This window comes from Podarcis erhardii, assembly GCF_964252035.2.
Source record: "Podarcis erhardii genome assembly, chromosome: 12".
Lineage (NCBI taxonomy): Eukaryota > Metazoa > Chordata > Lepidosauria > Squamata > Lacertidae > Podarcis > Podarcis erhardii.
In genome coordinates, this window is record NC_138513.1 from 8,096,160 (window position 1) to 8,113,210 (window position 17,051).

General features: G+C 46.4%; 1 protein-coding gene across 6 annotated transcripts in view; it reads left to right on the top strand.

Annotated features, from left to right (window-relative positions):
- Positions 1-1,973: 1,973 nt before the first annotated feature.
- The window catches only part of LOC309325870 (sodium channel protein type 5 subunit alpha-like), a 214,569-nt gene continuing 199,491 nt past the window's right edge, over positions 1,974-17,051 (top strand). For all 6 annotated transcript variants that reach the window (XM_081834160.1, XM_081834161.1, XM_081834162.1 and 3 more), the window contains exons 1-3: positions 1,974-2,307; positions 4,053-4,170; positions 13,570-13,660. In XM_081834160.1, the coding sequence (XP_081690286.1) occupies positions 2,041-2,307; positions 4,053-4,170; positions 13,570-13,660 (476 nt within the window). In that variant the 5' untranslated portion in view covers positions 1,974-2,040. The remainder of the gene's footprint in view (positions 2,308-4,052; positions 4,171-13,569; positions 13,661-17,051) is intronic.

Sequence of the window (17,051 nt, forward strand, 5' to 3'; positions counted from 1 at the left end):
GCGAGACTCCTTACGGGGTCTTCGCTTAGAGATCACATTCATCCGGTGCTATACCAGCTGCACTGGCTCCCGGTGGAGTACAGGATCAGGTTTAAGGTGCTGGTTTTAACCTTCAAAGCCCTATACGGCCTAGGGCCCTCGTACCTACGGGACCGCCTCTCCTGGTATGCCCCACAGAGGAACTTACGATCTTCAAATAAAAACATCTTGAAGGTCCCAAGCCACAGAGAGGTTAGGCTGGCCTCAACTAGAGCCAGGGCTTTTTCGGCTGCGGCTCCAACCTGGTGGAACGCTCTCTCACAAGAGACAAGGGCCCTGCAGGACTTGACATCTTTCCGCAGGGCCTGCAAGACAGAGCTGTTCCACCTGGCCTTTGGTCAGGGCGCAGCCTGACTCCCTCCTCTGGCAATCTTTACAAAACTTTAGTTTATGGTTGCCATCAATTTTGATTTTAATTCATTTTAATCCATTTTTATAATGTTTTATAATGTTGTACTGTTTTAGTGTTGTTAGCCGCCCTGAGCCCGGCTTCGGCTGGGGAGGGCGGGATATAAATAAAATTTATTATTATTATTATTATTATTTACCTTCCCGCCAGAGCGGTACCTATTTATCTACTTGCACTTTGACGTGCTTTCGAACTGCTAGGTTGGCAGGAGCAGGGGCCGAGCAACGGGAGCTCACCCCATCGCGGGGATTCAAACTGCCAACCTTCTGACTGGCAAGCCCTAGGCTCCGTGGTTTAACCTGGTTTAGCTCTTCCTAAATCTGGCCCTGCTTAGCACCACCGTGCGCAGACCCTGAGCCTATCCTGTGCCTTTAATGGCCACCTGGAAGTGACTATCTCCCATCCTATCTCCCAGCCACAGGAAGAGATGCACTTGATGGAATTGTTTCTTTTCGTGGGTGTCTGTAGGATTTTTCCAGGGAGGAGCAAAGCGAAAACGGAAACTGGGGAATAGACTAATCTCTCACAATAAATGAGAATAGCAGAGTCTGTACGATTTGTCTATCTCATATTAGTCATTTGCGCAACATATGTAGAGCTCGCTGTCAGGAGCTCAGCCTACACTCGAGTAGGACCCTGGCAGAGACACATGTCGGACTGGCATGTTCTCTCCCTCCTGGTCGATCATTCGGGAGCTTCAAAAGCTTTCTTCAGCCCGAACATCACAGCGACCAATGCCAACAGACACCCGCACACTTAGGGATCCACAGAGTCTTTGCCGTTGCGTAACAGACCTCAGCAACTCAGCATTTTGGCTAATCTACTTCATTTACATATAAACAGACACGGAGCACTGCAACATGGCTCCCTCTCTCTCTCTAGCATCAGACAGCAAAGAGAAAAAGAACAAAGGACAATAGTCCCACTTCACGGAACACAGTAACACAAATATCCTGTCTCTGTCACTTCCCACACTGTGGAGTCAAAACATATACCGTCATGGGATAGACAAAAATCCCATGACTGCAGTCATGGAGCAGGCAGTGATGGCCACCAACTTGGATGGCTTTTAGAGAGGTTCTCCCAGGTTCTATCCTGGCACTCTGGCCAGTACCATCCCTGTTATGTACTGAAGTTCTCACCCTGGGCCAGCAGGGGGATACTGTAGATAGTTATGCAAATAAGGGATCGAAAGTGATGTTCAGTGATTGGATAGTTTTAGGAAATTGTTACAGTTACGTTGTACTGGAGCTCTATATAAGCAGGCTGACTGAACCCTTCAGTTCGGTTCTGTTCTGGCCGGTGAATAAACAAGAGCTGTTTGAAGAATCGCTGTGTCGTCTGATATGTTCACCCACAACATAACAATCCCCCTAGCTGCACACACAGCCTTCCTGCCTAAGTGTTGTCCCAACAGCTCAAGAGCCTATTACCAAGCCACCTTTGTTAAATTGTTTGCCATTTCTTGTTTACCTGCCTAATATTGCCCTTTTTCTTCTCTTTTTCTTTTCAGGTTTTTTTCTGTTTTTTTCTGTTTTGTTTTTTTACTTTTAGGAGTAAAGGCCAGTACAAAGAAGTATCAGGATGAAAAGATGGCCGACTTCTTGTTGCCACTGGGTTCTAACAGCTTCCACCGCTTCACGCCCGAATCCCTGGCTGCGATCGAGAAGCGGATCGCGGAGAAGATCGCAAGGAGCGCCAAGCAGGAATACAGGGAACAGTTGGGCGACGAGGAGATTCTGCGGCCTCAGTTTGACTTGCAGGCCTGCAAGAAGTTGCCCGACATCTACGGCTCTCCTCCGTCGGAGCTCATTGGGGAACCTTTGGAGGATATTGACCCTTTCTACAGCGATCACAAGGTGATTCCCACCCGCTCTGCGCTTGTTGTTAAAGATGGCGGAGGGGGAGAGCGAGAGCGGGAGGTAGTGGGGAAGGTGTGGATTTCCCCTTTTCTTCCTCCCTGCCCCACCTCTTTCCCCAGTGGAAATAATTCCTCCTTCGTTTAAGGATGCAAGAATTAGGAGTTTGAAACTCCCAGAGTTTAATTTTTGGAAAATGGATGACCGGGGTTGAGGGTGGAGCTGTGGGCATCCGCAGAATATATTTTTTTTGGGGGGGGAGGCAAAAGTAAAACACAGAGCAGTCTAATGTCTCACCAGCAAAAAATGAGAAGGATAGTGCCTGTATATTTTGTCTCATCTATCCGGTTCCACAAATGCTTCAAATTCACTATCTTCTTTTTAAGTGAAATCTGGAAATCTGGTGACTCTGTCACTGGGAAGGGGAGGGGGAGAGTGGCGTTAATACTAAAAACCGTGCCAGAATCCTGCCTCCTCTCAACTAGTGGCATGTGAATGTAGCATTTCACTTAATCGATCATATTACTGGAGAAGGGCAATGCATTTAGTTAATGTGCTATTAAAAACTGGGTGAGAGCAGAGATTCGAGAGATTTTTCTAGGCATTTTTTTCTAGGCATGCAGACATAGCAATGATGGAAGAAAGCTTAACCTGCTGGATTTCTACTTGCAACTCTGCTTTTAAATTCGGAGGAGCCCTGCAGGGAGTAGTGGGGAGTGTTGGCAATGCTACTGAAGCATGTATGCCAAAATATACAGAATGGTGCATTTAGGGGGTTTGCGGAATTGTCCGTCCAGATCCTAATGCATGGAAGGTAGGCGACAGCAAATCAGTTTTTCCCCCTACTCCTGGAGTGGAAATAGACCATTGCAGTTGAGAATGAGTGTCCCAAACAAGTGGTAGGTTTAAAAATATGGTGCAACTAAAGGTAAAGGTACCCCTGCCCGTACGGGCCAGTTTTGACAGACTCTAGGGTTGTGCGCTCATCTCACTCTAGAGGCCGGGAGCCAGCGCTGTCTGCAGACACTTCCGGGTCATGTGGCCAGCGTGACAAGCTGCATCTGGTGAGCCAGCGCAGCACACAGAACGCCGTTTACCTTCCCGCTAGTAAGCGGTCCCTATTGATCTACTTGCACCCGAGGGTGCTTTCGAACTGCTAGGTTGGCAGGCGCTGGGACCGAGCGACGGGAGCGCACCCCGCCCCGGGGATTCGAACCGACGACCTTTCGATCGGCAAGTCCTAGGCGCTGAGGCTTTAACCCACAGCGCCACCCGCGTCCCATTATGGTGCAAATAGGACTGTGCAAATAGGTGTTACACAATGGAGGCAATTTCATAGAAGATGGTGAGCCTGCCCTTTTTGAAAAGAAATCCATGTAGAGTCTGCTATTTTACATGTGGAACAACGCATGATATTTTGCACTCTGTAGCAGTGGGTAGACTTGACCTTGCTCTACATATGTGTTGTTAAAGTGGCAATGAGGCACAGATATTTTTGTACATGCATGCTCCCCCTGGCTATTATGCATTGTACTCCAAGAAGAGCAGCCTGGACTATTGAGCTTAATTCTTTTGCCTGGGCAACAATGCCTTTATCTCTTCGTTTTCAAAGAATGGTGGTGTGATCGTTTGGCATGTACTTTATGAGTAGGAAATACAATAGCCTTTGGTTTCTGGAGGGTCCTATCACGTGAGCGTATAATGCAGACCCTAAATGTTCTTTCACTCTCTCTTTTGTTTTCCAGACATTTATAGTACTGAACAAAGGGAAGACAATCTTTCGATTTAGTGCCACTCCTGCCTTGTATATACTTACTCCTTTTCATCGAATCAGAAGAGCAGCAATTAAAATTTTGGTACATTCATATCCTTTTGATTGGGTTGTCTCCATCAGACCTCTGCATGGTGGATAATACATGACATGTGATTGCATTCTGAGCATGTCGCTCCTATTCATCGATATATTCGTGAGGGTTGGAACCAACTGAAATTAGGATTTAGAGATCTGTATTTGTGGGGAGCAGGGTAGTAATATACATCACAGGAAAATGAAGCAAAATCTGCAAATCGTGAACCAGCCTTCCCCAAATGGATGTCATTATACCTGACCATTAGTCATGTTGGCTGGGACTGATAGGAACTGTAACCTAAAATATTCTGAAGGCACCAGCTGGGGGAACACAGTGTCAAATGCTGTGTGTGCTCTTGCACCAATATATTTTTATATAAATCCTGCATCAAAACAAGCTGAATTATACATGATACAAATTGAACACCTTTGCATACTTTCTCAGACTTTGCATAATTCATTCTGGTTTTCCTTGGTTTTGTGGCTATGCAGGAAAAAAAGGGAAATCATAGCACTGTGAATGTTGTTCAGCCGCTCCTCTGATGCTTGGGATACCTGAAGTCATTGTCTTAAACTTGCACTCACGAGGGATAGAAACCCGTTTGTTTTGTTTATTAAAAACAACACTTAAGATTTTTATTTTTTATTGGAAAGCTGAATTCTGTGGCCATTTCTCCTTGTTTATTTGCCAGCATGGAGTGCTGGAACTTGTGGCAGCCAGAGGCTTCATCCTTTGTCCTGGAGGCTCAGGTTTCCTAGTCTCAAGATATCACACTCATTGTTTACCGCTGAAGATGGCATATAGTGGCAAAGAGAAAACTCTGTGCATGCTCAGGGGGCACCTCCTGCTATTATTTCAGAGAGCTGTAAAACTGGAACACGTTCTGGGGGCTCCTTCCCCCTGCCCTGTTTGGATTATCTGTTTGCCCTGCTGTCATCCTTCCCTCCTCTGGCTCCCCTTTTCTGGCTGCCTTGGCTCCCCTTGACCTGCTAGTGATCCCCTTTGTCAGCCTCCTCCCCGTCTCTCTGCATGAAGTTCACTTAAAGATCCGATGGAAGGCTTTCAGGCCTCCAAGCAGGTGGCTTTTCTGATGAGGCCAAAGCTTTTCAGAGTCACTTTATTTTACCTTCAGCTGCGCTCCTCCCAATTAGAGGAATGTCAAACCTTGCTGGGCTTAGAGGGCCATCTGCAAGGAGCGTCCCGTGGCGAAGATGGCAAAACAGAGGATGCTTTCTCAAAGAGGGTGTGGGGGGAAGGATCTGTTACGGGAACCTCTCCGCCCAGCAAGACATTTGACTCCTATCCAACACTCTTTTTATTTATCCCATGCCCCCACCCGGTTTAATATTAAGGCATCCAGGCTTCTTGCTGTAGCCCATCGGAGAATAAAGCTATCGATGCTTGCTGCTCTGCTCAGTGCCCTTGCTGTGGGTGGCCAAGACTCATATTGCAGATGCCAGTTTAGCAGAGGGTTAGGGGTCAGCCACCCTGAGATGTGGGCACCAGGAGAAGTGAGGCTTGGACTCTGACCTGGAAAAGGGAATTGGCAATCTGGGGGCGCCTGTAACAGCCAGAGGATGCAGGTCAGAGCCAGGAGGAGGTGCAAAGTCGAGGGCTTCAATACCTCCTCCTCCCTCCTGCTTCCCTGTCCCCCTAGACCAGAAGAGTATTGGAGATGGAGGAACAACAGAAGCCCGTTACATGCAGATGCAGTTTTCGCCTGCTTGCACGCAGCTCAGGTGTGGTCAAGGGCAGAGCCTCTCTTCTGCAACAACTGACTTATCGGGTTCACACCTAGGAGTAGCTGAGAGAGACAGGACTGAAGGACATGCCTTTTCCCAAATGCACTTATTATTATTATTATTATTTATTGAATTTATATACCGCCCTATACCTGGAGGTCTCAGGGTGGTTCACAGAACAAAAATACTTTAGGATATCTCCTGGACTTGTTCACATTTAGTAGGATTTTCCCCCAAGTCCATTTTAAACAGGAGGCCCTGTCTACAGCTGCATGGCATGTCACAAGATTGTTTTGTCAGTTTTTCCGAGTTCCACTAGACTTTTTAACAGGCCACAAAAGTAGGGCTGCTGCTCAGGAACTGTGTTAGGAGGCTGTGCGTGTGGACCTGTGGGGAAGTGACAACAAGGAATTAATTCCTCGTTCTGGACATTCCTTCTTTGCCTGACAGTGCCGTGACAGGTGAAGCAAGAAGTCCAAAAGGGTTGGTGTCATCTGGCTTTGACTTGCTTGACTCTGCCAAGAGATGCCAATAAATTGAACCTGGGGAACCGGGTTCGCTTCCCCGCTCCTCCACATGCAGCTGCTGGGTGACCTTGGGCTAGTCACACTTCTCTGAAGTCTCTCAGCCCCACTCACCTCACAGAGTGTTTGTTGTGGGGGAGGAAGGGAAAGGAGAATGTTAGCCGCTTTGAGACTCCTTAGGGTATTGATAAAGCGGGGTATCAATTCCAAAAGCTCTCTCTTCTGCACATATGGCAAATTCTCCACCATGGTCCTTCACCTAGAATAAAAAAAGCAAGCCTTGGTCGTGTTTCAGCAGTGCCAACGTCGAACACAATGACAAAGGTCTCTTGTCCAATGATCTTCTACAAGAAAGAGGCTTTTCTGACCTCGCTGTGGCACTGGGCGTCCAGCTGTGCTGCATCTGTTTCTTTTCTGTGAGCAGGATGCACAAGAAGGGACTGCATGGTCACTCTCCCCCCCCCCAAACTTGTCCCTCCAATGAAAATTAAACCCTGTAGAACCAGAGACATCAAGAGGGCCTGTGGTACTTTTCCGTGCCAGGAGAGCACAGTGCCTTGGACTGTGGCGGCCTCTTCTTCATTGCAGGTTGGGTGGCCGTCTGTCCGGAGTTCTTTAGTTCTGATTCCTGCCATTGCAGCGGGTCAGACTGGATGACCCCTGGGTCCCTTTCGACCTGGTGCTTCTATGATTCTGTGACATTGGGCGCAGGAAGTCAAACCCGGGGGAATAACTTGTGGTTTTTCCTCTTGGAGAGCCGAAGCTGCGATTTTGGCGTTTTTGAAGTTGCTCTGCACTGCTGGGGTCGAGGGTCAGATTTCTTGCTTCCAACCATATTCATTGGCCACAAGACAAATACACCTCATGACATTTCCTGGGAGTCCTTGGGGCGGCTGCTTTTTTGCTCTACGGATGCTGTCAGTGCAATCAGGCTCAGAATGTAAGGCAAGGCAAATGTCATTCTTTATCCACATTTGACGGCCCGGCATTTTCAGTCTCTTCTATTTCCTAAGTACATTTTGGAGTGAATGCACTGTTTTGATTTTTGATTTTTTTTTAATAAAAAAAAGTAAGTGTGGGTGGTTTTTTTTTATAGCAAGGATCGAATGTAGTTGCTCTGTTCAGCTTGAAAGCTCAGACACTTATATTTATCCAAGAGAAGCTTAGCTACCTAGCCTTCCTCTGCAGCCTAACCGTAATATATATGCACAGATCTGTATGCGAAAGCACAGGGTTGATGGCTCTAATTCAACAAAGTGCTTGCATTATGGGCTGCTTTAAACAGATTATTAAAATGCATGTCACTCATGACTCAGCAAAGCATGCTTTCCGCTTCCACTGCCTTTGATGCTCTAGCAAAAGATGGAACGCGTGCAGGATAAATGTGTATTTAATGAGTCTGCCTTATATTTCAAGAGATACAAGGGGAAATCTGGGGCCCTGGGCTGGGTGGCGTGTCATGTAAAACAAACTGAAGAGCTGTAGTAAGTCAGACTGAACCTGCAGCCTGCTGAACCTTCTTAACCCAACATTTATTTATTTTTTATGTACACAAATGGTTTGGGGGGCATTTTACTGCCCCAAACCAAATTATGGTGCTTCTCAGGGTAGTAAAATATCTCAAAACAAATCAATGTGTGCTTAGGTCTTACATTCCTGGATCAATATTTGTTTTAAGAACTCCATGGCATATTTTTTCCTAAATTCATAGTATAGCCTGGGACAAAAATGCGCTCCAATGACAAACATCAGTAGACTTATCGGTCTCAGTCTCAGTCTGGATTAAAACTCTGTTTTGCGCTTATTTCTGCTGCCTGGATCAGGTTTCATTGAATGACTTATTTATACCCAATGTGATTTCTTGAGATACTTTATGTCCTGGGTTTTAAGATATTTTATATCCTGGTTTTGTTGTGGTTTACAGAAAGAAATTGTAAGTGGTATAACTGACATTTGGGGACATTTTTGGCTACCACTCAGGTGAGTGTCCTGAAAGGGCCACGTGGTAATTGTAAATTTTCCCTAAAAGTGCACCTGAAAAATGTTGCACTATTACTCTTATTCTACACCAGGCATCCCCAGACTCGGCCCTCCAGATGTTTTGGGACTACAACTCCCATCATCCCTAGCTAACAGGACCAGTGGTCAGGGATGATGGGAATTGTAGTCCCAAAACATCTGGAGGGCCGAGTCTGGGGATGCCTTTTCCACACCAATGTTTTTACTGTTTAGCAGAATAAATTATGCTAATCATAGAGAGCAGCAAGGACCTATGTTTTAGCTTCAGCCTGTCTGGCTAATGGAAATCTTTTTCAAGTCAAATGTACCCCCCCTTTCTGCAAATGCTGCTGTCTAAAGTGGTTTACAACAGATATAAACAGAGTAGCTGTTGCCGCTCTTGATTCAGAAGCTCCTCTGAGTTCTCAAATATTACTAGACATTGCCTGCACACTTTCTGGCTGGTATTCACAATCATAAGAACTAGAAACCCACTTTTTAAAAAGAAATTGGGATTTTAGAAAGCTGAACTAGTCCCCCCCAAGACCATGCCCATATTGTACACTTCCACCTGTGCCCCGATTTGGGCTTGATTATTCCCCTGCCCTCCTTGAAGTTTTTCAGAGTTTGAATTTTGTTTGGGGATAAGTATTTTGAAACTAAAGCTTGGCATCTGTGTTATTCTAGACCAGTGTTTCCCAACCTTTGGTCTCCAGCTGTTTTTGGACTACAATTCCCATCATCCCTGACCACTGGTCTTGCTAGCTAGGGATGATGGGAGTTGTAGTCCAAAAACAGCTGGAGACCAAAGGTTGGGAAACACTGTTCTAGACAATCCACTCTGGAATAGGCCTAGTGGTTAGTTTGGCTTTGGAGAGAAGAGATTCCACGCAGCTGCCACTTTCTGGAGTGAATGTTTGCCCAAAGGCGCTCTATCTCAGAAAGTCTTGCTCCCTTAATGCCAGAGGTTGGCTGAAAGCTGGTGGCTGACATTCACTTAGGGCAGGCCGATGCAACAGAGGACAGGGTCCCTCCGCCTTTCGTGGCTGTGCTGAAGGGTGGAGCAGCTACAAAATTGCGTGACGGAAAGTTAAAACCCTGCTTCTGCCCTCACCCTTTGGCAGCCCACTATCCCAGAACTTCAGCCCTCCATACCCTCCATTTCTCTTCACATGGGGATAATACCTTGCAAGGTTCTCCTGGACACCACAGCACGCACGTGCACTTATTATAGCAGTGCCGTTGTGCAAGAGGGGGAATTTCAGAGATTGCAGCTCTTTTCTCTTTGTATGCCAGGCCTTGCAATGGGCGTGGCTTGGCAAGAGGGGGTGTGGCCGGGGGGGGCCTAGCAAGAGTCCCAAGGGCTGGACAGAGTGGCCTGGAAGGTCACCGTTATCCCCTGGGCTTAAGGTTCTCCTACCCTGTATTTAGAGCAGGGGTCAGCAAACTTTTTCAGCAGGGGGCTGGTCCAGTGTCCCTCAGACCTTGTGGGGGGCCAGACTATATTTTTTTTGGGGGGGGGAAACGAACGAATTCCTATGCCCCACAAATAACCCAGAGATGCATTTTAAATAAAAGCACACATTCTACTCATGTAAAAACACGCTGATTCCTGGACCATCCATGGACTGGATTTAGAAGGCGATTGGGCTGGATCCGGCCCCTGGGATGGCCTTAGTTTGCCTACCCATGATTTTGAGGCACAGAAGCCCCAGGCTCTGTGCGCGGCAGGGTTCAGACATGCTATTTGCAGACATGGATCCTGGTTGGGACAGTGTCCTGCATAACCCCAGCCAGAACTAATTTCCTAATGGTGGCCCATATTTTGGAATGAGCCACTCTACACCATCCTTCCCCAACCTGGTGCTCTCCAGTTGTTTTGTCCTGCAACTCCCAACCATCGTGAACAGCAGTGATGGCTCTCAACTTTTAAGACATCCCCCCCATTCCTGTTTCTACCTGTGGGGAAATAATAATAATAATAATAATAATAATAATAATAATATAGTCAGAATATTATTATAATTGGCTTACTTGGGAGGAGGTACCGCTGGGTAGTGTTTATGTTCATCAGGTAATAACAGCAGAAAATGAGGCTTGCCATCTGCGATTCTCTGCAGTCATTCATCAGGAGGAACAGGTCCCAGTAGTGGAAAATGTTTTTGAATCAGTCTTTGGATGACTAGCCCCTCGAGTCCAATTACTAGTTTCTTAAGTTTTCATGCGGGAGTAACCGGGGTAGTTAGCAACCGAGCTGATTTTTTTATTTTGGTGGTGGCGGTGGCAGTAAATGTGGAGAAACTGTCCCTTTCCCCCCATAAGAGAAATGGAGATCCTGCTTAAAGGTTTATGCTACTTGGTTGTAGGGCATGCTACAAGTTGATGTCAGACAACAGTCCCCTGTAGCCTCATTGTAGTCACGGACTTTAGGAGAAGATTGAAGACATGTCCAGCAGGCTGGCATTTCCTTTGATGATCTACCTCTGGTAATGAATCTGAGCGCTGGACATCCTGGGATATGCCACCAATTATTGGGATGTATCACTGCGTGGTTCCCTTGTTCCTCCACCTATACTTTGTTGTTGTTGTTGTTGTTGTTTAGTCGTTTACCCGTGTCCGACTCTTCGTGACCCCATGGACCAGAGCACGCCAGGCACTCCTGTCTTCCACTGCCTCCCGCAGTTTGGTCAAACTCATGCTGGTAGCTTCGAGAACACTGTCCAACCATCTCGTCCTCTGCCGTCCCCTTCTCCTTGTGCCCTCCATCTTCCCCAACATCAGGGTCTTTTCCAGGGAGTCTTCTCTTCTCATGAGGTGGCCAAAGTATTGGAGCCTCAGCTTCAGGATCTGTCCTTCCAGTGAGCATCCAGGGCTGATTTCCTTCAGAATGGAGAGGTTTGATCTTCTTGCAGCCCATGGGACTCTCAAGAGTCTCCTCCAGCACCATAATTCAAAAGCATCAATTCTTCGGCCATCAGCCTTCTGTATGGTCCTTGAGCTATTTGAAGGTCTCCTCCCTCTCCGCTTCTCCTGTGATGGTCCTTATGCCTTGAACTTCCCCAAGAATAGCTACATCAGCTATTACCAACCTGTTACCTTCCACATGTTTTGGATTACAGCTCCCACCAGTCCTATGCAGGACGGCTGTGCAAGCTGGGGCTGATGGCAGAGGTGGCCCAAATCTGAAGCACCCCTAGTTGTTGGTGGCTGAGCTACACGATACCACCTCTCTGTCCCTCCCCCTCTTCCACGAAATCTTAGATTTCACCCCCTTAGTCCTCATCTCCAGCTAGGACAAACCCTAGGTGTTTAAATATTAAGCAGCATTTTCTTGCCTCGATCTCTCATTGTCTTGCTTCCCTCCCTCTCTAAAGATAGATTGTAACCTCCTTGGGGCAAGGAGCTGTCACTTTTGCTTATAATACCCTGCAGAGCCCCATGTACTCTGATGAGACGATTGTTTGGTTCCCAGCATTTGTGTAAGCAAATCTTGTTCAGCAAGCTTCCCTTCGCGTGGTCTTTGCAAACAGCTTGCAACATCTCTTTTCCCAGGCATTTCCAACTCTCTTCTTTAACGGAGCCTCTCTTTTTTTTTAATGCTGACTTTGCACCATTGCACCTGTGCTCCCATTCAACGTGGGCCCTTTTAAAATTTATTTTAAGAGAGGCTTAGCTTGGCTACTTCACAATCCCATCTCTGTGGGGCCCCCTCTTTCCCCATTTCACGTGTACGTCTCCCTCTCAGTATTTTTTAATCTGATTATGTATTTGTGGGTACCATCCCCACCCATACACTGTTATTTTAAACTCTGGGGAGCAGGGGGGGGGGGAAATCAGAATTACATTTCTAGCAGCAGGGAGAGTGTACGATTGATTATTTAGCAGTTATTGCATTTTAATATTTCTGTTTCCTCCAGGAGATTGAGGGCAGCATATGCAATCCCTCCCACACGATATCATAACAACAACCCCGCGAGGTTGATTAGGCTGAGAGGCCGCAATTGGCTCAGTGGCCAAAAATGGGACTTGAACCTGGATTTCTCCAATCCCAGATCGCTATTCTGTCCCCTAGACTGTGCCAGCTCTCGCTGAGGTCCTATAGAGGGCACCCAGGAAGGACAAAGGTTGGGAAATTGCTGCAGACCAGTGGTAAAAGATATTTGCATGCAGAAGGTCTCGGGCTCAACTGCTGCTGCTGGCCAGGCAGGGATGGGAAATTCTCCTGTGTGAGCCCCTGGAGAACTGCTGCCAGTCTGTGTCAGTGATACCAGCAGAAACTCGAGGGCACCGGGTTGACGGTGGCTGCATTAGGAGGCAGCTTGCTGTGTTTCTGCCCGATTTGTGGCCCTGGCATCACTGCATTCCAGCAAGTGTCCCACTAGGGGCAGTCTCTCCATCTTCCATGTCTCTCCATCAGGTGCTCCTCAGTCATTTGATCGCTTCTGATGCAGACAAACCCTGCAGAGTCACTTACACTGAAAGGAAGAGGAGCAGGTTTGACTGAATGGGTTTGTCTTACTGTGGGGAGGTGGACCACAGCTTCGTGGCAGAGCACATGCTCTGCATGCAGAAGGATGCAGGTTCAATCCCCAGCAGCTCCAGCTGCAACAGACCACTAGGTAGCAAGAAATGGGAAAGACCCTTCTCTGACCCTGGAGAGCTGCTGTCAATCAAAGCAAGCAACACCAGCTTAGATGGAGTGTGTCAGCCTCCCAGTCCATGGGCTGGAAGACTAGAAACATGGCACTTGGAACAAGCCAGCATTTGCCCAGAATAAATAGCAGAGGTGGCTCCATCTCTTATGACCTTCCTTAAGAAGAAGGACATGTATTTAATGGATGACCTTTGAGTTGACTGATCTGTTTTGCACAGCCATTGTATCACTCGCACACTCAGAGAGCATTGGTTTTTATTTGCAGAAGGGTGCTCTCTTGCCAGCGGAAGTTTGGTTTATGAACTTGTGGTGAATTTGCTCACTGAAGATTTCTTACACACCCTTCCTTAATGTGCATTCACACTTTACATGGGAATGATGAACAGAAACAAACCAGGGAAGGGTTGTGATGTTGCTTGTAGTGCGAAGTGCAAGGGCTGGGTTTTTTGTTTTTAAATACTCATTCAAAGTACTTTCCTTAACTTGTGCTTTTACATTATTCAGTATGTTTATCATGTGCACTATTTTAACCAACTGTGTGTTCATGGCATGGTCTGAACTCCCTCCTTGGAATAAATACGTTGAGTAAGTATTTTTCTCTTTTTTTTCTCCTCTCTCTATCCCTCTTTCCGAAACCTCCCATTTGCCATTTGACTGCTTCGTATCAGAACCGCTCTGCATGTTCATTTGCGGCATCGAGGGCATTTCTTGGCATGCATGCACTCTCTTGAAACAGATCCACTGAGAGAAGGTGTGTTTGCCTTGCGCTAAATCACAAACCAGAACATTTAAAGAGCATTATTTGCAAGGCAGATGCCCCAATGTGTGACTGGCTTTTTCTCACAAAAAATGTGATCTCTCTCACGCATGTAGTGAGCGGAAAAGAACCGAAGTAGCTGTGTAGCATAATTGTGCAGCTTCCGATTCTGGAATTATGTTTTCTAGTTGGACCTGAATTCAGGAAAAGCAGGTATGGGGTCAGAGTCAAAGAATTGGAGCCATCAGTGGAATGAAGTGTGTGTCTGTGGTAGTTGTGGTTGATACAGATCAAACATACTGTGCAGTTTGAAGGGACTCAGTGCCTAAAAACTGATTCCTTTTTAAATGAAGCATCGTCCAGACACATTAGATTGTTGAAAAGTTTACCTGTAGAACTTTCTTCAGAACAGAAGATGTATCAAATGATACATCCAAACAGTTCCATAAGACATATGGCAGGCAAAGGCGTAGGCTCGGCATCTTACAAAATATGAAACAATTCCAACAGATGCAGAAACAGAGGTCTGTCTCTCCCCAAAGCTTGTGGCTGTGTGCTCCTGCAGAGCTCCATTTACGCCCTCACTCTCACAGAGTCTAGGAATGAAGAACTCCAGCCACCACCCTTCGGAGATGGCGAATTTGCGATTCAATACCTTCTCATGTGATCTAAGGTTAAAGCACCACGTCAGATCTATCTGAGAACAATAATAGTTAATCATCAGCCCATCATAGCAACTCAGAGAGCTCCTTTTTGCTCTTAATTTACCTTCAGTGGAATCTTCAAGTTAAACCCTTTCACCAATGCATACAGGTATTCCCATTTCGGAGTGAATTAAACCAGTTATACTTAACAGATACCAGCTTTGGCCTTCCGTGAGCAGTTTTTCCAGATGCAATTAATTTAGTTTGTCCCACAGAACATAACAGGAGCACCCTCCAGATGTTTGGGACTACAATTCCCATCATCCCTAGCTAACAGGACCATCTGGAGGGCCGGAGTTTGCCTATGCCTGCTCTAGATCATTTCCCAAATTTGGGTCTCCAGCTATTTGCAGACTAGATCTCCCATCATCCCTGACCACTGGTCGTGCTAGCACAGGATGATGGGAGTTGTACTCCAAAAACAGCCGGAGACCCTGTTCTCACAGTGACCAACCAACAACATCTGGAGGGCCACGCATTCCCCGGAGAGTAATGGCACTTGGGGAATTGGCACTTGATTATATAAATGTTTCTGAAGCTTAGCTGGACACCTCATTTAGGAATACTAGCTGAGTTTCCATTGGCCTGGGAGGGAGCGGGGGCGGGGGCGGGGGAAGATATAATCCCTGCTTCCCTCCCAAGCCTGCTATTTAAAACAAAATAAAATTAAGCAGAGCAAGTTTGCATCCCTGCAAGTTCTTCCTTATGAAAATAGATACCAGATGCAAAAGCTTAAACTAAGTGCAGTGCATTAAACAATTAGTGTGGCTCATTGAGCCAACCAGAACCCACTTTTTATTTTTGACTGACGGATGATAAACACGGCCATCTGCTCCTGGTGGCTGGCGCTGGAGGAGAGGATGACAAAGATGCCCTTCTTTGAGTCAGGCTCGTGGGGAACACGCAGGCCGCAACTTCCAGAAACGGTGAAAATGCTGTGATATTCTTTCCCTCCTTCCAAATGTTAAAACCAGGAGCAAGGGATTTTTTAAATTTTATTGTATTTTGGCAGCTCAAGGGCCACCTTCCCCAGTAAGCAGCCTTCCTTGGGCTGCATGACAAGGAATATTCCCTTACAGGAAAAAGGACTCCAAAACAGTGTTGGAGTAGCGGCAGTGAGAGATTTCAGCATGTGGAGAGCCCCAAAGGCTGGAGAGAGAGATGTGTATGTGGAGGGTTACCTGCAGCCCTTGGCTCTGAGGTTCCCCACCCTTCTGCTAGACCAGGGATTCCCAAACTTGGGTCACCATCTGTTTTTGGACAACAACTCCCATCATCCCTAGCCAGCAGGAGCAGTGGTCAGGGATGATGGGGGTTGTAGTCCAAAAACAGCTAGAGACCCCCAGTTTGGGAATCCCTGTGCTAAACCTATCAACAGCAGCATGTTTTCTTACCTCAGGGTGTGTGGCTTGTAAAAACTTTGCATTTATTTATGAAGAATAGTTTGTGAGATTTTTATTAGTTAGTGGTAGTGGTAGCAGAACTAATAGTAGGGTTTGTCTTATGTTTGTATGTTTCCCACACATGGAAGTTCTGTTTAGGTGTCAGGACTGGTAGCCCATAATAGGCCTCCATGATTTTTGTCATAACCCTTTTCTCCTGTTTAAAAACATTTAGGCTTGTTGCCATCACTGCATCTCACGATAGCAAATTCGACACAGGAATACACTGTTTTACATCTTGTCTGGCTCTCATTTTGGGGTTCATGCAGGAATTTTTCCCCAGGCCAAATTGTTTTCACCTCCTGTCGGGTGTGTGGTCTGCTTCAAGAATTTGATATTTGTGAATTCCAGTGGGAATTTACCTGACCTGAACCCCCTGGACTAATGTGCAGATCAGCTTCCGACTTTTAAAAAGTTCTAAAATGCATAATTTAGGACAAAATCCATTTAGAAATATGTACGTTGAGATAAAATACATATTTAAAAAGCCTGTGATGAAATGCCCATTTAAGTATTATTGAGATAAAAAAAATCCATGCAGATTAATAATAATTATTATAGTAGTTTAATGAGTAAATGAGGTGGAACAGACTTAGGATCCAACACGTGCAAAATGGGCGTTCACTTAGGAATGGACTGAGACCTTCTGTCTCTGTGTGTGGCTTGACTTGCATGCATGAATTGCAGCGAGCTCCTCTGGAGATAAAACAAAATGGAAAATCCCATGCAAATAGCCACTTAAAGCACAATGCAAAATTTAAGCTAGAGAAATGAAGAGAGCCAGCTGCCTTCATGTGGCTCTGTCAGCAGCAGATTTTTAAAAAGGCTTACTGTGGATGCTACAGTTCTTTGCAATCTTCACTGTGTCCCACAAAATCTTACTCCTTTATCATTTCCATTACAGCAAAGTACACAAAACCCAGGGCCTCTTAAGCAACTGGCAAATTATGCGCAGGTGCATATTTGGCACATGCTTGGCAACTCCGGTATCCAAATAAGTAGGATAGTATGCATGTTGCTAGGGATGCGGGTGGCGCTGTGGGTTAAACCACAGAGCCTGGGACTTGCCGATC